Consider the following 24952-nt stretch of genomic DNA (forward strand, 5'->3'; position numbering starts at 1 on the left):
AGAAGGGTTGCGTGAGAAAAAAGGCCAGGGGCGACGGTGGGAATCGAACACACGTCCGCGGGGTCTACGTGCCCAGGATCGATCACGCGGTCCCTCAGCCTAAGTAATTACAAAATGAAAATAATAAACGTCAATATAAATTTAAGTATTTGTTCAATTATTGTAAGGTCTGATTTGTCTGCAATGGTTCAGCTTTTGTTGATCAAGCAATACATTTTGCGATACGGAAGTTCAAGTTGACCTGAGACTGTTCAAATAAGTTCTTACATCATTTAAAGTATAAACATCAAGTTAAATTTTAGACTTTGAATATAATTATGAAGTCTTGTCAGTTGGCCTTGTTCAGTTGTTGAGCCTCAGTTGAGAAATTTCACGAGATCAAGCGAACCAGCTTGACCAGAAGCGATGAACTTAATTAAGTATACAATTGAAACACGTCAAGTTAATTTTTTTAAATTATAGGACAGAACATGAGTACGAACCTTGTCGGTTGGCCTACAGATTGTTCGATTTTTTACTGTGTACACACATTCAGCGAAATTATGAAGGACTAGGTTACGAGAAGTGATTGAATTTATTATGTATACAATTTAAAATATTAATGTCATGCAAAATATAAAATATTAATGAAAGATTTGATATTTTTTTAAATTATAAGAGCAGAAATTGCGATTTATTGTTGGGTACTCTGAAGCAAGGATAATTCGACATATTTAACAATCCATTATATGTAGTGGTCTATTGACCAAATTACTTCTTTCAATTAATTAATCTTTTTATGTAAGGTTTTGGTTGAAATGAAAAAGCTAGTGCCATGAGAGGAATTCGAACCCACGACCTTCGGCTAAATACGCCGCTGCTCTATCCCATGAGGTATCGTGACTTTCATTCACTCGGACACTCCCCATCTCAACCCACGACCTTTTAAATTTTCCCTCCTTTTTGGCCATTTTCCAAATGTCGTGTAATCAGGATTCGATTCTCGGCGACGCAAGTGGCCACGGGGACTTACTTATTATGGTTTTGGTTGAAATAAATTTGAACTAAAAACGCCGCTGCTCTACCACTTGAGCTATCGTGACTTCGATCCGCTCAGACACCAACCATTTAACAATATTAGTGGTAATGTTTGGTTTTCAACTTTACCATTTCGAATTCACAACTAAATATATTTCATGGACGTCAGGAGAAATTCAATTATTGTATTTGACCACACTTTGGCTGATTATGCAGAAAAGATTTTATTACATATTTAACATACAGTCGATGTAACACGACTTTCTCATTAGATCAACAAAAAAATCCTAGGGGTTTGAGGAACAGTGAAAATCATTTTCTGCGGTAGGATTCGCCAAGCAATTGCAGCGGTCAGAAGTGGACGAGGCGGGTCTGACCGCAGCCAAAACGGTGCATTGTCGATTTCCGTCGGTCTTCTCCCCATAGGAGTCCCCATTGTTTTTAAACATTCCCGAACTACGATTTCTCCTGTTCTTTCGATCTAGACAACAAAACACAACGGCTGAAACTGAATCTTTTTGCGTGTTTGTGTTTTTTGTTTATGAACAGTTTTAACATGCAATGTTTCGTCGTCGATGTCTGTCTTTATGCTCTTATAAAAGTATGATTTCCAAGGGTATTATAATCGAAAGAACACGAAAAACTGATTATTGTCTAAAAGGAAATCGGAAGGTGCATGGTCTTCTTTTTGAATCTTGTGTAAATACAGATAAACTATCCAAGGTGTCCCGCGAACTTAGGACGTTATGATATGTTGGATGCATATTTATAATTGTTTACATATTTATATAATTTGATGGAAAAGTATAAAGTGAGGAGCGTGTCGTAACGTTAAAAACTCGACGAAAACGAATCGTACGTTGTCAGTGACCTAGAGGATTTTCCGCTTGTTTGACATCACCAAGGGCATCTGTCCCATACACAACGGCTTCACCCTAGTTTTTCTATATTTTTCGTATTAATGCTTTTTTACGATTGACACATCGAAAGATTTTCAACATAGATGACAACGAGGATAATATTTCCTGTTGTGATGTTTCCAAGGTGGTTGTGCAATGCTTCAAAAATATGCTTGAAAAAAGTATGCTAGCTATCGACCAATTTTATCCCCTCAATGGTGAGAGAGAATGCGAAAGGAAGTGACAAAGGGTGAAAAAAGTTATATAGATAAATACATAGATATACAGACAGAGCGAACTGAGCGATAGAGAGAGAGTGACTGAAATATGAGTCTGGGAGAGGGAGAGAGAGAGAGAGAGAGAGAGAGAGAGAGAGAGAGAGAGAGAGAGACAGACAGACAGACAGACAGACCGAAAGAGAGAGAGAGAGAGAGAGAGAGAGAGAGACAGACAGACAGAGCGAACTGAGCGATAGAGAGAGAGAGAGAGAGAGAGAGAGAGAGACAGACAGACAGACCGAAAGAGAGAGAGAGTGAGAGAGAGAGAGAGAGAGAGAGAGAGAGAGAGAGAGAGAGAGAGAGAGAGAGACAGACAGACCGAAAGAGAGAGAGAGTGAGAGAGAGAGAGAGAGGGGGGGTGGGAGGGCGAGAGAGAGATTTAATTTGAGGCTGATAAGTAATTAATTAGTAGCTTAGTTCATTATAAACCATTTATTATATTTCCTACTAACTTAGTAAATATTCGATTCCTCATTATTAACAATCGATTAGCTTTCGTGGTCCGATTGGCCAAATAAATGCTGTTCAATTAATTAATCTTTAAGTAAGGTATTGGTTGAGATAAAAAAGTCAGTGTCACGAGCGGGATTTGAACCCACGACGTTCGGCTAAATGCCGCTGCTCTACCATTTGAGCTATCGCGACTTCGATCCACGCGGACACCAACTTCCCACCTCAACCCCACCTTTTTGAATTTTTCCCTCATTTTTGCCTGCCTTTTTGTCCGAATGGATCGAAGTCGGATAGTTCAAGTGGTAGAGAGCGGCGTATTTAGCCGAAGGTCAAGGGTTCGAATCCCGCTTGTGACACTGACTTTTTTATCTCAACCAAAACCTTAATTAAAGAAGTGTTTAGTGATAAGTGACCGTTAATCGATATTTATTTAGAAATCGTGAGATGCGGTCTGGTGTGATGTAGGTTTCAGGAAAATATTTACTTTATCGTGCAAACGTTTCGATATTTATTGAGATCATCTTCAGGGCCTGGGATTTACAAATATTGTTTAAATTTTTACAAATACATGTAGGATGTGGAAAAAAGTGAATTTGTACAATGCAAAAAAATATTTTTTATATTCAATCAAAGTATTTCTGTATCAAAGAAAACAAACATTTTGAGTGAGTAGAAATACTTTGATTGAATATAAAATTTTTTTTTGTATAAATTCACTTTTTTTCACATCCTGCATGTATTTGTTAAATGTAAACAATGTTTGTAAATCCCAGGCCCTGAAGATGATCTCAATAAAGATCGAAACGTTGGCACGATAAGAAAATGTTTTTCTGAAACCTACGTCACACCGGACTGCATCTTACGATTTCCTAATAATCTTAATTAAAGATTAATTAATTGAAAAGAAATGATTAACAATGTACACCCAATGCTGTTCTATATAATTTATAATGAATGCGATATAACTAAAATTTTCATAGAACTCGAGAATGTTAAAACAGGCTAAAATTAATTTAAATTGCAATGGAAACCGGCCTCAATACAAATAACTCGTCTACAGGAGTGTTCATGATTTTTCAAAATAGATTTTTTTTCTCTCTCCGTCCGCCGGAAAAACAAACGTCGGACGTGATTTGTCAATTCTATCGCCAGTCATTCTTTTATCCAGTGTAAAATGAGCCTGTTACAAGAGAAAGAGAAGCCGCTGTGTCCCAGACCATTGATCGACCGTTCAAAAGTCAAGATTGACACCTTAATCGCTGTTTGGTCGCCGCTTTTTCCCAACCCGGCTAACTGTCCACCTCGTTAATCAGATGGAACAGCAAATAAACCACCGACTATTTCATCCAATGGAAAATAATTAGGGCAACCAATCACTTTAAAAAATTGGCCCATTTGTTTATACGTTTTAAACTGTATTAATAAGTTGAATAAATTATCAGTAAACCAAATAATAAAACATTAATCAATTTATAAATAAAAAATCTGAATAAAACATTTTTTAAGCAAAAAGGCTTTATTAAAGCATAGTTTGTAAACGAAGTATTAATTTGCATTACAGAATATTAAAATATACGATTTAACAAAAGGTTCTGTTAGCGTTCGTCTGAATGTTGTTGAAAACTTTTTCACCGGGTTTTCAAGTCCTTCCTGATCGTCCTGATTAGCCTATCAAATGGGCATTATCCACAAATGTGGTCTACAGCGGTTTAAGGCCGCGGGAAGTCTCGAACGATGAGACGATTGATTTATTGCTCATTGAACCGTCATTTAACGGATTCCTTGATAGGTAGTCAACTCCAAATGTTCCGTAATATAAGGAAATGTCTTTAGACTTCCCGCATCAGATTCTCTACTACTGGATAAGCATCAATTAGAAAGGAGACTATTCGCAAATTAGCATCTCGCCTGGATACTTGAAAAATGGGGGAGAAACTGTTCTCTTAGGTGAGCGCCGGTTTGGTTTGTGGAAGCGAGATGACCGAGACCGTGTGTGGAGAAGACATGGAGAACGGTTTGCTTAATGTACCACACGCGAGTCACGCCTTTTTCAAAGACAGTCAGTTGTGCTATGGAGTGGAATGAAGTTCGTTCCCATACTGAACTGATTATCGTATGGAATGGATCTACTAAAGTACATTGAGGAAGTTCTGGAAGCTCTATGATTCCGTTTGCTCCGATTCGGGACAACCTCGCTCTAATGCACGATAATGCTTGACCGCATGTAACTCGAATGTCACCCATTACTTGGGATTACCACAATGAATTGGCTATGACGTTCTCATGACATAATACTATACAACACTTATGGGATATGATGAACAGACAGGTTCGCTTTTTTACTCGATGCCCATGAGACTTAAGGCCCTCCGAGAGATCAGAGTAGCCAATAGACGTTTTTACGAGCAAAATTAAGTAATGAATTGTTAGTTAAATACACTCTAACCACTAAATGATTTTCCGGTGCTTTGGTGAATATGCTTTCAACCTAGCTTAATATATATTTATTAAACCTCATGAATTTCTGATCTCGTTTCATTTGGTTTACATCAAAATAAGTATGCTGTAGTTAATATAACGATAAAAATGCATATAGTTTGAAATAAACAACAAAATACGGGTCACTCTGTAACTCTGCGTTACTTTCCGGTCTTTGTCCTTGTAAGGAGTAATTACACTGTTTTTCTCGTTGTAGCATGTTTGGGCAACACTGTGGGCAACACTGATTCCAGGAATTTAGATTTTAGCTTGCCGTACTGACGTTTTTCGCAAAGCGAAACGACTAAATTTATCATTTTCTCAGTTAATTAATTTTTGAAGTTGTATTTTCTGTTTATTTTTCAATAAACACATTTATTATCATATATGTAAGAATTGATTGGAGCCTATAATTTAGTATATTCCTCAAAGCTGCCTAGGCCACTGAGCCTTTATAAAAGTTTTAAAATATTGTAAATTTATTGTGTTTTTTTTACTCTAATTTACTAGACATTTTTTTTCTATGTTATATATGTAATACTTTTTGGGTCTGGTCTGCCGGTTGTAAATATTTCTAAATTTTTATTTTCCTACATCTTCCGAATCTAGCTATAATAAATAAGTAACTATGTATAGTGAGCTTGGCGGACCTCAGGACTAAAGTCATGCTGACTACAGTTCAAGTTTATGTATAGGACTTCGTTTGGATAATGTGAATTTAATGTTGTTGTTTTTTAACCATTTGTGTTGTTATTAAATAATTATATTTATTTGGATGGCTGACGCTTTAAAAAATGATGAAAACATAGAATATTGTAAGGAAGATTAAAGGTCAACATACAATTCAGTGTTATTTGTAGGTTGGAAAATAAATAACCTGAATGATTAAAATTCCCTCTGCACGTTCTGCAGTCCAAAGTCCTTTTTTATAAATTAAGATTTCAAAGATGTTTGACTTTTAAAACTATTACCAGGACATTTTTTTATCGAAAGGAATGCGAACGGACGAGTTATCTTGCTTGAATGCTCGGATTCTACAAAATCAAACTGTTTCCACGGTTGACATACCTCACAATTGCGATGGTTTCGCCGGCTTTTGAACTCACGGCTTCCCCGGAATCATTTTTATACACTTAGCACATTTTGTTTATATCTTTTCCACAATGCTTTTGCATTTATGTGATAAAAAGTTTTTTTTTCCCTCTGTTGTGCTTTGCTGAAAAGAAGTACACGCGCTCACGATGACTTGTCCGAAATGTGCCTTTACCTGTTCTAACGGATCAGACTGGAACGGTACAGCACTATCACACTTTTAATTTTTTTTAATACAGTTTTTCTTAATTTACAACTCGACCGTCATGTCATACAACTTCCTAGTGTAAAAGGTTTTTCATGTTTCCTCCGGTCATAATTCATGTACTTTTGTGGGAAAAATAATATACGAATGTGTGGTGATTAGTGACCGTTAATCGATAATTAATCAGAAATCGTGAAATGCGTGATGTAGTTTCAGAAAAACATTTTCTTTATCGTGCCAACGTTTCGATCTTTATTGAGATCATCATCAGAGCTCAAAGTGTTTGTCTTCTGTGTAATTGTGCCATTCTTGCGTGTCGTGTGGAGAGTGCACGATTTCTGAATAATTAATAATATACGAATTTAAACTAATTAAAATTTTAAAGAATTGAGTGTAAAACAGGCTTTCTTTGAGCAGATATTTCCCCTTTTAACGTCCGGATATAACACCAAGTGCCTCAATTAACAGTAATAATTAACAATTAACTCCTGATGAAGATGTGGGTTAATGAAAGAATTCTTCCAAACCTTCGTTTGGGGAATCCGACCATGGGAATCTTTCCATAGTTAAAAACTGAAATGTACAATACGTGGACGTAATTGGTGGGAAAGTTAGAAAATATTGTACCGCCGGATGAATGTGCCTAGTGGATTTCTAGTCTGCGGTGCTCCATTTCCTGTATATTGTACTACTTTACAAGAAAAGGATGTAATTTAATATTACTACGCTTAAATGTGCTTTGTAAGGTAATTTGAAGCAATATCAATTGATTGGTAGAGCATTGACAAGGAGACTTATCACTATAAAGATCCCAGAGTACTTCCAAATCGGCTTTTTTTCTTTCAAAAACACTGGAACCCAGAGCTTGATAAAATAAGAAAAAGAGATGTCAAGAATTTAAAAAGTTCAAGATTTGTTTAGGAACGCGTGTAAAACATAATGTTTCGGTTAGAAAGCTAAGTAAAATATGTTTATTTTTTTAAATTTTAAAGCTAAGGTGAAGATTCATAAATAACAAAAAATAAAAAATACTATTATTATAATATGGCCCAACGTCCCATAAAATAGCAGATTGTTGATAGCAATATTGATCAGCAGGAACGGTGTAATAACATCATATATAAAATATTCAAAATAAAAAATATTCCAAACAAAATAAGAAAATATATAACAAAGGCAGACCAAAACATTTGGGTAATAATTGACATGGCTAAAAATAAGGATGGTTCAACGGGAATATTATTTTCAAGTAAAAAAGGGAAAATAGAGAAAAAAAGAATAAGAAGACGAAAGCTAACAGACAAGAAAATCAAGTAAAACAAGTACCGTACGCTTACCGATTATTGTCCATTTAGTAAGGATGAGAGTGTTATAGTGTTGAGTGAAATTTGTCGTTTATACACTGAAAAGTAATGTACCTAGGATGCTCCCTTGATGAATACCAGACAGGAAACAACAATGGGCGAGGTTGAGGGTTCGGTTGGGTGAAGATCAAAAAGACAGGATTTTAGGATGAGATATCATATACTAGAAACGAAGGATTGGACTATCAGCTGTAATCTTTGGTAACAAAAAATACGATCGAGTGAAAAATATTGTAAACCAATTTTTTTAAAAAGTGTGTAGAGATTAGTGACCGTTAATCGATAGTTATTCAGATATCGTGAGATGCGGTCGGGTGTGATGTAGGTTTCAGAAAAACATTTTCTTTATCGTGCCAACGTTTCGATCTTTTATTGAGATCATCTTCAGGGCTCAAAGTGTTTGTCTTCTGTGTAATTGTGCCATCCTTGCGTGTCGTGTTGAGAGTGCCAAAAAAAAAATTAAAAAATAATAAAATGAAATATAATATTTTGTTTAGAAACCTTTTCAAGGATAGAACATTAAAGAATAAGACTAATCCACAATTTGATGTCAAAGATAGATAAGGATATTAATTAGAAAGTTAAATAAAACATTTTTAGGTAAAATCAATGTAAAACACGATTTTCAAAGTGAATATCCATGAATAAAAGTTTTTTGTTTGCATTCCGCATCATTACTTACATCAATTTTCCATAAATAATATGATTTAAAGGGAAAATAATCGAGGTTTAAAGGTAATGAGAGGGCGTCGATGACAACGGTTAAGATGTTCACACGGCGACTCATCATTGTGATTCCGGGTTCGACTCCAGCGGCCCTGAGATCGAACCCGGAATTCTTACAATTTTGTCTAGTTCTGTTTGTAGTCAGCTGAAGCTCTTTGCTTTTTGTTTCTATCTGCCTCTGAGTTTTTAATGTGTATTTTGTGCTTTATTTGCTTATATTGTACGTTAAGATTTTATTTTTTTGTGCCAGTTTACATGCTTTTTGACTAGTATGTAGTTTGCTTTTGTTTCTATCTGTATAGGAATTGTTCGTCTTCTTTGTTTATTTTGTATGTTAGGATTTAAGTTTTATTGCGATGTGCGAGTGTACAACTTTTTTGTCTAGTTCTGTCTCTCGTCTGCTAAAGAAGTTTGCTTTTTTTTATCTGCACAGAGGTTTTTCGTGATTTTTTCGTTCTTAGTATTTTGTATGTTAGGATCTAAGTTTTATTGCGATGTGCGAGTGTACAACTTTTTTGTCTATTTCCGTCTCTAGTCTGCTAAAGAAGTTTGCTTTTTTTTTATCTGCACAGAGGTTTTTCGTGATTTTTTCCTTCTTTGTATTTTGCATGTTAGGATTTAAGTTTTATTGCGATGTGCGAGTGTACAATTTTTTTTGTCCAGCTCTGTTTCTAGTCTGCTTAAGAAGTTTGCTTTTTTTTATCTGCACAGAGGTTTTTCGTGAAAGTATTTTGTCTACTTCTGTTTATATTCTGCTACAGATATTTGCATTTTGTTTCTTTCTGTATAGGATATGTTTTTTCAATTGCACAGGCACCCGGAGGCTTAATATAACCTCCTAGTTGAAATCGTTTTAAAAAAATATATTATTAAGTAGTAATGAGCAATCGTAGAAAATCAGTAAAATAACAGATAATTAATGATTATTTCTATATCAGCGAGTGAACTTCTGACATATAAATTTAAGTCATTTCAGATTTTCATTTAAAAAAGTAAGCCTTTGTTCTTAGTTGAAAAATTGTTGTTCTGAATCGATTTATTTGCTGCTCGATCGTCCCCTCGATTCTTGTCCGGTTAGTCTCGCCGATTTTTTTTTCCGACGTGTTATCTTTTTTTATAGCGCCATATTTTCCATTATAGTCTGTGATCAGAGGGCTATATTTTTTGAGAATCATCTCAACTTTAATGCACCATAATTACGACGGTGCCGTGCCAAGTGCAACAAAGGGAGCGTGTCTTACGGTACGGTACCTCACGGCTTTATCACAGAACAGTTAAACATACTTTTTCAACAAACATTGCTGATTTTTTTTTCTTTTATTAATTAAGTTTTGAATTAAGACGATTTTTTTATATTCTGTCCAACACGTTGACTATTCATTCATAATAATGCTAATAACGTGGCACTAAACTGCTATAACACATAATGATATTACTGCTTTGTACCATTAAAATTAATTCTTTCCATAGTCTTATGAAAATTCTGTGAGCAACTATCAATAAAATATCCACTTTTGAAACAAAAGCAATAATAATTAACAAGGCTGGGACTCCATGAGAGAAATAACAATCCAATTGGATTTGTCGGCGCGATTTGCGGTACAAAAGGAAAGATCAGTGTTGACTAGGCAGTTGGACATTATGTTCAAACATTAGGATTTATTGCACCGTTAAACAATGTGGCTCGAGTGGCAATTTAAGGCCCGTCATTAAAACATCCTTCCAGAGGGCATTGTCTTAACGGCGTTACGAAGGAATTAACGGTGGATTCGTAACTTTGAAAAATCATCGTCGGTCTAAGAAGCGGTTCATAAATTCACGTTCACAGTTTTCTGGTCAATCATTTAATGCGTGGATGAAGCGTAATGGACTTTCCAGGCCTACAGTTAGATAAACCGCTATGCAGATCGTTTTATAATTGACCATCGGATGGGGGCAAATGGACAGTCCCCAGCACGGACTTTCTCATCTGGCTTGACGATTCGTGAATCTCTTTGTCAAAACGTTTAAGAAGACAATATTTTTTGTTCATCATTTTATCATTTAAAAAAATTCAATCACGCGGTCCGTCCAAAAACGTTCCTTTGGTCGATACTTCTTTGATGTTTATCCCACATTTGTTTTAGTTGATTCGGCCTTACACTGACAATTAGAACGTTAAAGGTATTTGAGCTGAGCCTTAAAGTCGTTTTAATTGTTTTTATTATTCCAGCTCAAAATGACGATACAATTTTGTAATACATTTACATATATAATTTCTATATATTCAGGTTGTTTTATGTTTGCTTATTTTACTGTTTAAATCCAAAGCCAACACGAAAACAATCTGACTAGAACGGCATTTTTAATTAATTAAGCCCAAGGTGGATAGATAGATAGATATATAGATAAATAAAAAGAGAAAGAGAGAGAGAGAGAGAGAGAGAGAGAGAGAGAGAGAGATAGAGAGAGAGAGAGAGAGAGAGAGAGACTGCGCGAAGAGAAAAAGTGAGTGAGAGGAGGTAGAAACAGATAGAAAGACTAGAAAGGAGAGAGAGAGATGAATAGAGTGAGAGAGAGAGAGAGAGAGAGGGAGAGAGAAAGTGAGAGAGAGAGAGTGAGAGAGAGAAGGAGAGAAAGACTGCGCGAAGAGAAAGAGTGAGAGGAGGTAGAAATAGGTAGAAAGACTAGAAGGGAAAGAGAGAGAAATGGAGAGAGAGTGAGAGAGACGTTTCGTCGTTTCTCATCCTGGTTGTCCTACTCTAACAGTTATACCCACATATGTGGCGTGGTTGTGGGATTTCAGTTTAGTCTAGTTTTCATATTTGTGAAAGATGAAATAATTGTATCCGTATTACCTATCTTTAATAGATTAAGCCCGGTTTTAATGATGATGGTCGAAAGTCCAAACACACCTTGCAGATCACAATGAAACGAAAATGATCAAATTTTTTTCAGTATATTTACGAAAGCCTATCCTTTTGTTCAATGATTGCATATAATAATGAGCATGATCAGATCACCGTTATACTATTTGTGTTGATAATTTAGCTTATTATACGTTTTTGTTTGTTTTTTCAGATCATGTACTGCAGGCTGTTTCAAATTGCCCTAGTCGTTTCGTCGTTAGCAGCCTGTTTGGACCAGGTTTCCGGTAAGCGGATATATCTCGATTGAAACTTTCAACGAATTATCTATAATTGTTCTAAACCGGCTTGGAAGGGGGGTTGATCGTTCCTTCAGTTTTCTTTTATTTCCTTTCCTAACCTGTTGAAATCGACTGGTGGGGGCATGAAAAGTTTGCCTGTAACGGAAAACAATTTCACGCTGGTACCGAACAGAAAGCAATTGAAGTGATTTTTCCCTTTTTTCTGTAAAATCGTCAAAGCCGTGGGCGTTGTATTCGGGAAAAAGGAAATCCTCGTCGAGAGAGGTGTAGGAAGAAAGTGGGCCGAAATGTGCCAGCGGGTCACAGACGGAAACCTCATTTTTTTCAATTTGTTTTAATTAATTTTCGTCCCGAAAATCTCCTTTTGGTCTGTGAAAAACGCTAATAGATAGAAAATTTTGGACCTTTTTGCAGTATGGCTCGAATTTCTCGTTAAAAAGGTCGGATGAAGAAAGTAACAAAATTCTATTTAGCAACAATTACATACTTAAAATTCTTTTCAAGCTTAAAGCAGTTTTATCTTATCTTTTATCAAGATCAAAGACATTATCTGAACATAAAAACTAAAGGGAAATGACCGTTGGCACGTTTGCTGGATCCAAGGCACGTCGTAGCGATTATTATCGTACAACTCGATGTAATTGATACTGGCCACTGAATTGTAATAATTCATTATACCAACTTGACCATTTTCTATTACCCTCATAACACAGTCCAGTAGCACGTCACGAAGTTCTTCCTAAATTGAATTTTTCGTGTTGAGTAGGTAGATTTGTAAATGTGTCGGCAATTTCTGCAAGTCAGCAACGGAACCGTTCCAATTTTCCGACAGTTCCATGCTGTTTCCACGGTTTACCGTTTTGATTTTAACCAGCCGACGACTGCACTCGTGTCCCGGCACCCCGCAGGGCGTAGTTCTTCATCCAAGGGAGATAAACGGTAGGATAACCGAGAAAACGTCAACAACCTTCCGAGAAAATTATTAGTTTTTTTTTGCAAAACGCCGCCTTTTGAAGACAGTGTTGTTTATTGCCTTGGTGCGCGCCCCCGCTTCGACGACACATTCCAATCCTCGTAGAATTCCTTCTTCGGTTTGTTTTGCAAAGTAAAACTGAAAGCCCTTTAAAAGCGGCGTCGTCGGAGTTGAAGTAAGCGGTCTCTAAGGTCGTCCACCTTCAATACCTCTCACCTTTGCCATTCAGCACACATCCCTAGAAAAAATTAATACTTTTTTCAGACGTCACGATTGTTTCGGATTAGTAAACATTGTGTCGGTTTTTTTCTTAACGGGTCTCATCTTAACCCTGCCAAACCAGGTGAAAATGAAAGATTTTTTAATATTAAATTATAAAAGCATGGCAATAACCAAATTTTCCACTAACGTTAATGTCGTCAGTATCACCAATTTATTAGAAAGAAATTAGACCCGGTAAGGTGTGCATGACAATCCCAATTACACGAATCCAAAAGGACCTAAATGCCATTAGCTTCTGGGCCGATGAAAATGGAGCCTCGAAATATCAATAAATCCCAGTGTTTGGATCCCATCTCCTTATCCGATCCTTAAGTCTTGTTCCCAAGACGTGTGGGTTGGCGAATCTCGACCGGCTTCATTCATTCCATAATATTTTTTTTAATGAAGTCAGCTTGATTTAAACATAACGCTTGTGATTATTTGGAGATCGTGAGATGCAATACCAGGTGTCGTTGATTTTAGAAAAATATTTTTTTTATCGTGACAACGAGTCGATCATCTTCAGGGCTCAAAGTGTTTTTTTTTTCTGTATAGATGTGTCATTCTGGTCTGTCGTGTTGAGAATGCCCGGATGACAGTCCAGAAGATGATCTCAATAAAGATAGAAACCAATTAATCTTTATGTAAGGTATTGGTTGAGATAAAAAAGTCAGTGCCACGAGGGGATTCGAACCCACGACCTTCGGCTAAATACGCCGCTGCTCTACCACATGAGCCATCGCGACCTCGATCCACTCGGGCACCAACTTCCCATCTCAACCCAACCTTTCGAATTTTCCCTCCTTTCTGCCATTTTTCAAATGTCTTGTAATCTATTTGATTCTCGGCGACGAATGAAATGGCCTCGGAGAGCTTTAGTGAAGATATACTTTATTTAACTTATTAAATCCATTAGATTTCGTGGTCCGATTGACCAAATAATATCTTTCAATCAATCAATCTTTATGTAAGGTATTGGTTGAGACAAAAAAATGGCAGAAAGGTGTGAGATTCGAAAGGTTGGGTTGAGATGGGAAGTTGGTGTCCGAGTGGATCTGGGTCGCGAGGCTCTGGTGGCAGAGTAGCGGCGTATTTAGCCGAAGGTCGTGGGTTCGAATCCCCTCGTGGCACTAACTTTTTTTGTCTCAACCAATACCTTACATAAAGATTAATTGATTGAAAGATGTTATTTGGTCTATCGGACCACGAAATCTAATGGATTTAAAAAGACGGAAAGATCCTTATGTTGGCACGATAAACAAAATGTTTTTCTAAAACCTACGTTACACCGACCGCATCTCACGATCTCCAAATAATCATTAACTAACGGTCAGTAAACACCACACATCAACGTTAGTGTTCTATTATGATTTATAGATGTGGAAAAAGTAATTCAGTTCAGAATAAATCGGTACAACTGAAAAAAAACCACTACAGATAGTGTGAACGGATGCTCCAGGCTCCAGCCGTACTGAGGCATGCCATCCATCGAAAGGCCGAAGCACCTCAAGCAATAAGGAGTCTACGTTCTCACGGCGCGGCGTGCGATATGACGAACTTCAGATCAAGCTTCAAGCCACACGCCGTGGGAGCAAAGCTTTACCGCTCTGCATTAACAACCAACCGATATCCTATTATCCATTTATCAAAAACCTAGGGATGTGTTTGATCAAACGCTATCTTAGAAACCCACCATTTCCAAAATCTTCCATCGCTGCTTCTCCACCTTCCGTCGTGGAAGGCTCCTTGATTATGGCTGTTGTTCAACGGAGGACTCACCATCTGTTAACAGACTCAAGAGAATGATGAATTGATTTCTTCAGTTTATATTTCGGCCCCCAAAGAGATCTCGTGTATCTAGTACATTAGTATATATCGTGGTTTGAAATGGCTGTACCCTTCCTATGAACCAATATTCACTTTTTTCACCACAAAACAGCACAACAACGATAAATAATTACATTGGTTGTTGGTTGCAGAAATAGGATAAGATTCCGTTTTTCCGAACAACAATGTCCGTAACTAGTTTTTTAGCGAATAACGAGTTAAAATGTATTGGCTCATGAGAGGTTTTTCCCAAAAATGCTCCAATGAAATTATGGTGAGAACAACCCTGTATAGGCAACTGCTTATTTCAGTCCGACTTAGATGATCTCTACCACTGATTCCTAGAGAACAATCTATATCATCTATAAACAAATATTATTCCGTGAGCTTTCATCGGACTAAGATTGATCATAGTTTCACTTACTCTACACTTACTCTTAGAATCCTTGTTTATAAATCGGAGTTATTGTTACTAGTTCGACCGCGTGTGGCACGAGGGTTTCCTAAACAAACAAAGCGCGTCCTTTCAAAATACCTTATACTCAATCTTCGCCCCTACCTCACAAGACGATTCTTCCCAGTGCAGACTACCCCAACTACTGTCCTGTGGGAGCGGGATTGCCATAGGGTAGTGTGCTCGGACCAATTTGAACCTCCTCCATACCACACACATCCCAACACCCTACTCTCTTTCCATCCTTTGCAAACGACACAGCCGTGTTTACCTCCGATCCCGATCCTGCAATTGCCTTGTAGAAGCTCTAGGCACAGGCTAAAGAATAACTCAATGGAGAAAACAAATGCTCCTATGTTATATTTACCCTCCGTAGCAAAACCCCTCACACAGTGGGTGCTCGAATATTCCTATCCCTAAAACCAACTGCGTACGCTACCTTGGCTTCTTGGCGTTGACCCACGCTAAACCTGAAACCGAGATACAAATAAGAAAGAAACTGAACATACGCTTCAGACTTCTTTTGTAAACGACTTGCGCAAAACTCTAACATGACGACGAAAATCAAACTGACAGTCTGCAAAATACTACTCAAACCGTCTTGAACATTTGGACAAGAACTATGAGGCACCGCTTAACCTACTAATATCAACGCAATCAATCCTTACAACCCAAAGTCCTTAGAATCACTGTCTCTACTCTTCGTAATTAATACCCATCAAATTGTCTAAGTTTCACGAAAAACTACATTCACCCCAATCCACTAGCCCAATCCATGTCATCCATCCCTTTATCCCGTCGGACGACTAAAGCTGAGATGGCCTCGGGACATCTTCGCCAAGAAATAACCGATGGTAGAACAACAGTGATTGCTAACTCCTCTCAAGACGCAGTGTATTGTAATATGAACGATAAAGTTACAAAATGTATTATTTTATACAGATGGTAATAAATATTTTATTAGGAAAAAGTACTAACATTGACATTAGACAATTTGAACAGTAATTTAACTTATTTGCTCCATTAACATTTAAGCCTTCTATACACACTCGCTACACTCGTTCCCGCCCTTCTGATCTCTACCCAGCTCATAAAAATCCATCGCTCTTTCCTTATCCGTTCCACAGCCTCTAAAGTTCCATACCTCTCTTTATTAGCTGTGGCCCAAACCTTTCCGTTTTTAAGTCCTGTCTTTTTGACTATCCCTATAATTAAACTCTGAGGACGGTTAATTTTCTGTTAAAATTTTTCTTATTTAAGTTGGAACGTTTAATTTATTTTTATGCTAGTACATTTAAATCTTTATTTATACATTTATTTAGATAGGAACAGTGCCAAATTTTGTGCTTTTTTGTTATTAACGCGAGCCCAAAGCCCCAATATAAAATTTATTTTCTTTCTTTCTTCATTCTTGAACATTCCGAAAGCTGCAAGGTTGAGAATGTATTGTAATTGATCTAAACAAAACTGGTAAAGCCTTGTTGATCGTTTAACTTTTTTAACGTTAATTTCCTGTGAACAATGTACACTTTAAATTACATTAAAGCGACAATTGTTACAGTCGAGTGACTCTGGTGTGTTTAAACGAGGTAAGATGATCCGGTTAATTGTACCGAGAAGTGGCCCAGTGTGTTCATCGTTGAAAGGAACAGTAAGAAATTCACACCGTTATCCAGTTAGTTCCAGGGTCTTATTAACCGTCCTGCATCGGACGCTTTTTGCCCTCTTTTGCAAGCTATTAGCACATTGTTCATCCGAAAGAGAAAAGTGATTCTCCTGATAAAAATACACAAGATTTTGTGCGAATAATTTAACAAACGTAGACAAAAGTCTGTTGGTGTTATTGGCAGTCGAGTTTTTGTTAAATTAGTTAACGAGATTTTTGTTTAATACACATTGTAAAGCAGAGTAAGACCGTTTATAAATCCTCACGTTCAGGAAACGGTAAAAGATCTTGTCTCTATTTCTCTGGAATGAAACTTACCCAATTAATTTCGCAACGCGGCGTTTCACCAATTACCCTTGTCGGTTGGCTATCTGATTTTTAAATGAATTTTGAACAAAGGACTGGAGAGATAAACACCCGAGAAATGTAGTGACATGTTAGAGCGAAAGTAGTCGATAGTGACTAACTGAACAGACTTTAAAAAGAACTCAAGAAGCAGATCACAATAAATGCAAATGCACTGTAGTATCAACAAATGCTTATCTTAACTGGACGAAGTTCTTTCCTAAAAGTGGTTGACGAATCTGAATGGAGAAATTTGACTTTCAGTAGATTTTGACCAAAGTGTTCAGTTATGAAAGTCCACTTCATCTTCTTTCACCACTATACAACAGCAAAAAAAACAAGGATGGTAAGGCGCTATTTAAAAAACTTTTTTCGCCATTTCGAAGCTATTATCTTGTCCATCCTCACCCAATTTCTACGTTTATCTTAATTAGATGATTTTTTTGGAAGTTGGTAATCTATCTGTGTAGTTAAGCTAAATCTAACAACCCCTTTCACCCTTCTTCACCAATATACTACACTGAAAAGCGAGCCTGTTCAAAAATGACGAGAACGATTATTCAGAAATCGTGAGATGAGGTCTGGTATGATGTAGGTTCCAGAAAAACATTTTCTTTACCGTGCCAACGTTTCGCTCTTTATTGAGATCATCTTCAGGGCCTGGGATTTACAAACATTGTTTACATTTAACAAACACATGTAGGATATGGAAAAAAGTGAATTTATACAATACAATGCAAAAATATTTTTTATATTCAATCAAAGCACTCAAAGTGTTTGATTTCTGTGTAATTGTGTGATTCTGTACAATATACAAAACATATTACACCATAACACGTTTTCAAATTGTCATTAGAAAAATACCCACTTATTTTTACTAAAAATAAATTATTATAATTTTTTTGAAAGTAGTATCAAAACTAAAATCGACGTGGTACTCCACTTAGTTTATTTAAATTACTGTAAAGACTTGTACCTTCAGTCGTCAGAAAATAACAGGGAAGCTTTTAATTTTATGAAATTTTAACAACTTCATTCATTAAATGCTAATAAGTTTAGTGTTTTTCTCTCTTGATTGTATAGTTATGTTGACCCAATTGACATCATTCTTCACCAATATACAACATTGAAAAGCAAGACTTTTTCAAAAATGACGAGGATGGTTGTTTGAATTGTCAAATCGAAAATTTGATCGAAAATCTCCACAGGACTGTATAATTAAGAATCTGAAATTCATCCCTCTTCACCAATGAACAATCGTGAAAAGAAGACTTTTTCAAAAATAACGAGGATGGTTTTTTACCTTTGAATTATAGAAAAACTTAAGATCACCTGCAGCATACTTTCCCATCCAATCTCAACAAATTCTCTGCTTGAAAATTTGACTTTTAGTAAATCTACACCTGACTTTATACTTACGCAGAAACCATTTTACATTCCCTTTCCCCTACAGGGAAAAACCGCCTTATTGCACAAAAGACAAAATTGGTTTGGGGTTACTTGTAAATTATAGAAAAATAGTGTATGCTGTGATGCATTTGGTGGTTTAAGATATTTGAAGTATATTTTCTCGTCCGTCTCACCAAATTCTATTTTCATCATAATTTAATGAACTGCTTATTTAGAAGAATGAAATACCAAATGAAGAAATTTGAGCTAATCTCTAGCAGACAAGGAGGCTAAATGCAAAAAGCTTAGGATAGTTAGAGGTATAGGTAGAGAAAGTTAGAGATAGGTTAGAGGTATAGACCGTTGGAAGAATATTTTCTCTTCGAATCACACTAAATTCTATGTTTGTCGTGTTTCGATTAACTTCTTTCTTAAAAATTGTTTAACAAGTGCTCAATAAATAATTATTTAAATAATAAAGTACCCATCACTATGTGTCTTTATAGTAACGCTGAATCTTCATTCTTCACCAGTCTACAACACAGAAAAGCGTGATTTGCAACAGTGTTTTGTAAAAATGGCCAAGATGGTTAATGCTTCTTACCTGTGAATGTGAAATACTATCGAATATTTGTGAGGGTTTGATTAGTTGATGATAGTCCATTCCATCTCCCCTAATTTTATTTTTTGAAAAACTTAAAACCCTTCCAACATTTCGAAAGAGGAATTTTGATTTTCGCGAAACATGTAGTAAGATATTTATCAAATATTTAATAACAAAATATTTAATATCAATGATAACTTTATCATTCTTTGACCAATTGGGGGCCTGAGGTACCCAGTAAAATTTTTCTCCAAAATAAGGGAAAAATTTGAAACTAGACTAAAAAATATTAAACACATATTTTTTGTTTTTTGTTAGCGTAATTGGTTCAAGAGAAATTCAGCCGGGCCATCTATAATGGACGCTGTATATACACAACAATCAACGAGCATACATGCAAATATACACATATATCAGACTTATTAATTGACCGTTGTTGTACAAGTTCCCCTCAAATTCAGCTTCAAACTAGCTTTAGAAGTATATCTATACTGTTGGATAGTATATTGCCCAGATTTATCATCCCGTAAATGTGAGAGCGAGAAGTGTAGAATAATGTTTTACTGTGGTGTGGAAAGATGGGATAATGAATATAAGTGATGAATTAGAACCCTTTTTTTCATCCAGCCTTCTTCGACTTCATAGGCTTCTTTATTTGAAGCCATTAATGAAGTACCAAATGGAAAAATGCGACGTTCAACATAACGAAGTGCATACTTACGCAGAATCCACTTTTGGTTGAAGCCTAGCAAGAAATAATCATCAAATTGAGAATCATAGTTAAATAATGGTTTCAACCTGTGATTTAGAGAAAAAATGGCATGTATGTGAAATCTGAATTCTGAATGATAGAGCAACTAAAGGTTCTGGGTTGTTTGATGGTCCAAGTCGTGTGTCAAGGTTTTGACCGGACGCACAATCAAAAATCCCTTGTTAGGTCATCACCGATGCAGGTCGTTTCTCCTTGATAGACGCATTCTGTTGGTAGAGATTTAACTGATAAAATCACCATTCCCTTCTCAGAAAACATTCAAATATTTCTGTAAACGTCCGATTCTGATCTTAATTGAATGCGCTTTAAAAGCGGTCAATTTAAGCTAACAAAAAGAATAATTTTTCTTCCGCCAGAACGTCATCAGATTTTATCAGGCAAAATCCACATTTCATACTCTTGCAACTCAGAACCTCTAATAGTCGTAAAATAAAGAAAATACTGAATATTTTATTTATTCTATTGACTGTTAATATAAATTACTTGGATTTTGATAACGACTGCATTGAATTTATATCTAAAGGCTTTTTTCTGAAGATTGATTGGTGGGTGAAGCGGAATTGAACAAATTGATGGGGAAAGAAATGACTACACACTAGATGGAAAACAATCACAAATATTTCTAAATATCACAAACAGGAAAACAAAAATCTACCTCTCTCAGGTGGCAAAAATTGAAGAAAGTAGTAAGCCTCTATATTGACAGGCCACTGCCCATTTAATTTCTATTGTAAAAATGGGAAAATTAAAAAAGAAACATGCTGAAAAAAAATCGGAAAATATTTTAGCATTAACACATAAGAAAATGAGTGAAGTGAAACTCCGGAAAGTGCTCAACTAACTTTAAGTTGAAAAAAAGAAAAAGTGATGAAGAAGTAATGGATGAAAGGGAGGCTAGGTTCATCAATGAATTAAGAAGGAAAAATATGGGTGTCAAGCTCTACATGATAGTCAAAATCCAACCTCTTTAAGCAATCTCGCCAAATTTTATTTTTATCTACATTGTACCAAAACACTCTTTCCTAGAAACAGTAAATGTAGCTAATAAATGAAAAGATATTACTGCAAAAAGTCTCTATCAGATATATGGGTGTAAAGTTATGTGACACGAGTACTGCAGATGTTTAGCCACGTAAAAATCGAAAGTAACTCTCTTTTCTCCTACATAGTTAAACAATTAACTTCAAAAGAATTTTTATTGACCGCGTAGTCATTGGAGTGTTACCTTGTGTAAGTTAATTAAAAAGTAAACTAATCATTTAAATTCGTTGTGGCACTTATAGTCAATATTGTCATGTTTCTGTAAACTCATTTGTTGGCATGTAGTGAGGGTGTAGCTTGATTATCCCTGATCATCCTGACCAGCCCCTGTGTTCTGTCTGTAAGGTTCATTATTTCTCCAACGTCTTTACTGATCTGACAGTGTGTCATCTTGTCAGTCATGTGATTAAATAGGCTTGTACATATTTGCTACCTGCCGATGTCTTTGATGGATTGAGCCTTTCGATGTCTGAGCGGTTATTGTGTTCGTCTGTTCGTTTTCTTTTTGAGATGTTTATTGTTTTTCTGGCAGAACCTGCGAGAATATACTCGACTACAATATTTCACAATGCACAGTACTTAAAAGCACAGCACTTTCCTGCGATACTATATCATTTTTTATGTGATTGCCTTAGATTGTTATTATAATTTATTAACAAAAGGAAATGATTATTTTCGAACAATGGTTTGTGGGTCATCGTGGGTCTTCCTGACCGTCTTTGTCTTCTATAGAAAGTCCTTCTTTTATAAACTTGACAAATTGCCCTTTTATTCCTTTATACAGGCCGCTTTCCATCGCCGTCCTGAGGTCGGGTTGGAAAGAGTATTTTTGTTTTCAATTTGCGCTCAGGCAGAACATAAAAGTTAAAGATTTATTCCATGTTAAAAGCATCTAAGAATCTGCCCTTACAAGTGAATCCAATAAATCTGTAGTAACATTACGGCACAAAAAATATTGCAACAGTTTCAAATTTAAAATATAGTTGGTACATCCAGTTCGTTTATAAAGTGCAGTAAGAAGTAAGAGGGAAATGTTATTTTCACCTTAGCTTTATTTGGTAAGGAACGTAATGGAAAATTAATACAATCGTATGAAAGCTCGAGTCGGAACAACAAGCTTTCACGTATGATCGTTCTTAATGAAGCAATTAAAAGAGACAATCCAGTCTGCAATTTGAATTCATTTCCTGTGAATTATTGCTCTTGAGGAATTGGAATCGTGGGATTTCCTTAAGGCGAGGTTTTAGGACCAGAGACTGGAAAACTACTTCGTTCTGCAAATGCAATTTATTCCTTGAATGTCTTCAGATTTACACCTATAAGAAGAAACGGAAAAAAATGAAAAATTGATAACAAATTCTCAAAAAAACAGTTTACAGTAAAAGTTTCCTGTTCAACCGCACGAAATGCCTTATCTACAACTTCAAAACTCACTTTTTGGCAAAAATAATAAGTTTGTTTAGGTTTTTTTAAACAGTTATATTGTACACGTCTCTACACAGCAATGTATTTGGTGGTTGAAAATAGCCCAGTTTGCAGCATCTTTCCTTGCCCAATCTTACCAAAATTTTAAGTTTATAACATTATAACAATCAAATATTTCAAAATTTATTTGGTAGGTACAAAAATAATGCAGGTTTTTAAAAGCCAGTCAAAATTATGTTTTTATAATAAAAAGAAAATTTATTCAAAATATTTTCCATCACAGACTATACATCTTTGCCAACGTGTAATAAGCGCTTTTATTCTGATGACAAAAAAATCTATATTTCGATTCACAATAAAGTCTTGGAAGAGTTCTCTAAAAGTTTTATCCCTCAAGAACTGAACAAAATGCTTAAAAAAGAGGAACTCTGCAGGCGAGAAGTCGGGTGAATATTGAGGTAAGGTTTTATATCTTAAGTCCTTAAATTTCCGCAGGGTTGGCATGGCGACATGTGGCCTGGCGTTATCGTAAAGAAGAATCTGCCCCTTACGGTTTAGCAATGTTGGACAAAGACGTTGCAGTTTTCCGTTCATTTCGTCGATTTCTTGACAATATTTCTCTGCTGTGATAGTTTTACCATAAATCAGGAAATTATAATGAGCAATCCCAGCAGTGCAACACCAAACAATCACCCCTTTTTGGGTGCAGATTTGGTTTCGGGAATGTTTTGGCGCTTCATCCATGTCCAACCACTGACCTGTATGGTAAAAAAGGATACTACGAAGCGGGATTGGCATTGGATCCTTATGGCTTATTGTACCTTTCAAATTCCTTAGTTCAGTGCAATAAACGCAATCCTTCTCCTTACAAGTATCAGGTCATTGACTACCTCTGCAGCAATTTGATTCCCTAAGTTTTTTCCGTACGTAAGGTTAAATCTCCATTGAGGTGTTGCTTCGCATTCAAAGATGATATAGGTGCCTGTTTCCTCCTCCTCATTACGTAATCTGCAAATGGGATCATCGTTGTATATGCTCATGTTGTGTAGATGTTTCCTCAGATGCCAGTGACCGGTTAGTAGTCCTACCACTCCTCTGAGTTTGGCCTTCTCCAATTGCAGTAATGACTTTGCCAGTCTTGGTGAAGGTGGTTTCATCATGAGTTTGCTGTATCTAGCGCCGCTAGAGTTTATCCACTTCTCCTTTCGTTTTGTTTGGATCCATTCTGCGATGGAGGATTCTATATTTGTTTTTGTTATCCCAAGTATGGATTCGGGGCCTATGTATGGTCTTGCAGATCCTCCTCTGGCCAAACTTTCAAAATTCTACTGTGCCCTGGCACCCAAGATATCATCAGGTTGTTGTGTTTCCCCAGGTTTTGGAGATTTTGGATGCATTCACTGATTAATTTTGATGTTATTCTTTTACATGCTAATGCTTTAATGGTTGCTTGGCTATCAGATCTTATGAGGATTTTTTGCCAGTGTAACCTCTTTTAAGATTTTCCAGGGCACAAGCATTGACGGGATATATTTCTGCTTGAAAGACCGAAGAGTTAGGGAACCTAATGAGTTTGATTGTTCATGTTTTGGGCTTCTAGAGAAAACGCCTGATCCGGTTCCTTCATTTGTTTTGGAGCCATCTGTATACCATATCATTGTATCTGATGCTCTCTTGTGTTCTTCCTCTCCTTTATAGTCCGTTGAGACTTTATAGGATGTTGTAAAGAATGTTTTCGGGATCATATAGTCAGTCTCCATTTCTAAGAATGGGTATCTGATTTTGTTGATTATGGTTGTATGCCCGAATTGTTTAGTTCCTATCCTCTTTTCTTAGCCTCTCCTTGTGTAATATATATATAATAGATATAAATATTTATTTCCAGTGGAGTTTCTAATGCACTGACCTGTACTCCTCTTGTTATCGTACAGAATCCATTTCTCATCGCTCGTGATGATTCCTTGGAAAAATGGATCATTTTGGTGGCGCAACAGAAGAGACGTGTAAATTTCAATGCGTCTATATCTTTGGGCTTCAGTTAGTTCGTACGGTATCTACTTGTCGAGCTCTTTACTTTAACAATTTGCTCCAGATGGCGAACAACGGTCGAATGGTCAACACTAAGCTCTTCCGCAATTTCCCGTGTTGTCTTACCTAAACTTTCCTCAATCGACGTTTTGAGTTGGTTGTCGTCCCCAACGGAAGGCCTACCGCGACCTACCCTGTCTTCGAGATCGAAATCTCCAAGACGAAATATCTGCAACCATCGCTGCACCGTGCATTCGCTTGCATGCTTCCCTCCCTCCAAACTTTATTGAGGTTACGCGCGATCTGGGCCGCACTTCGCCCAAGTTTAAATTCGTACAAATAAACTTGAAAATCTAGTTTGGACATATTTAATTTCGCAGGTCCTCACTCTTCAAATTCAATATAAATTAAAATTTTATGTATAAAAAGTAACAGTTAAAAGTATTTATTATAATCCATAAATTAAATTTTAGGACTTAGCTTTGTTTACATGACAAGCACCTGCAA

At 36.3% G+C, this 24952-nt stretch overlaps 1 protein-coding gene across 1 annotated transcript in view; it reads left to right on the forward strand.

The window, feature by feature from the left end:
- The window catches only part of LOC106672716, a 56387-nt gene that overhangs the window by 13146 nt on the left and 18289 nt on the right, over window positions 1-24952 (forward strand). The window contains exon 2 of the mRNA XM_014404358.2: window positions 11573-11645. Coding sequence (XP_014259844.1) covers window positions 11576-11645 — 70 coding nt within the window. The 5' untranslated portion in view covers window positions 11573-11575. The remainder of the gene's footprint in view (window positions 1-11572; window positions 11646-24952) is intronic.

Source organism: Cimex lectularius, unplaced genomic scaffold (assembly GCF_000648675.2).
Source record: "Cimex lectularius strain Harlan isolate CLEC.00 unplaced genomic scaffold, Clec_2.1 scaffold120, whole genome shotgun sequence".
NCBI classification, from domain to species: Eukaryota; Metazoa; Arthropoda; class Insecta; order Hemiptera; family Cimicidae; genus Cimex; species Cimex lectularius.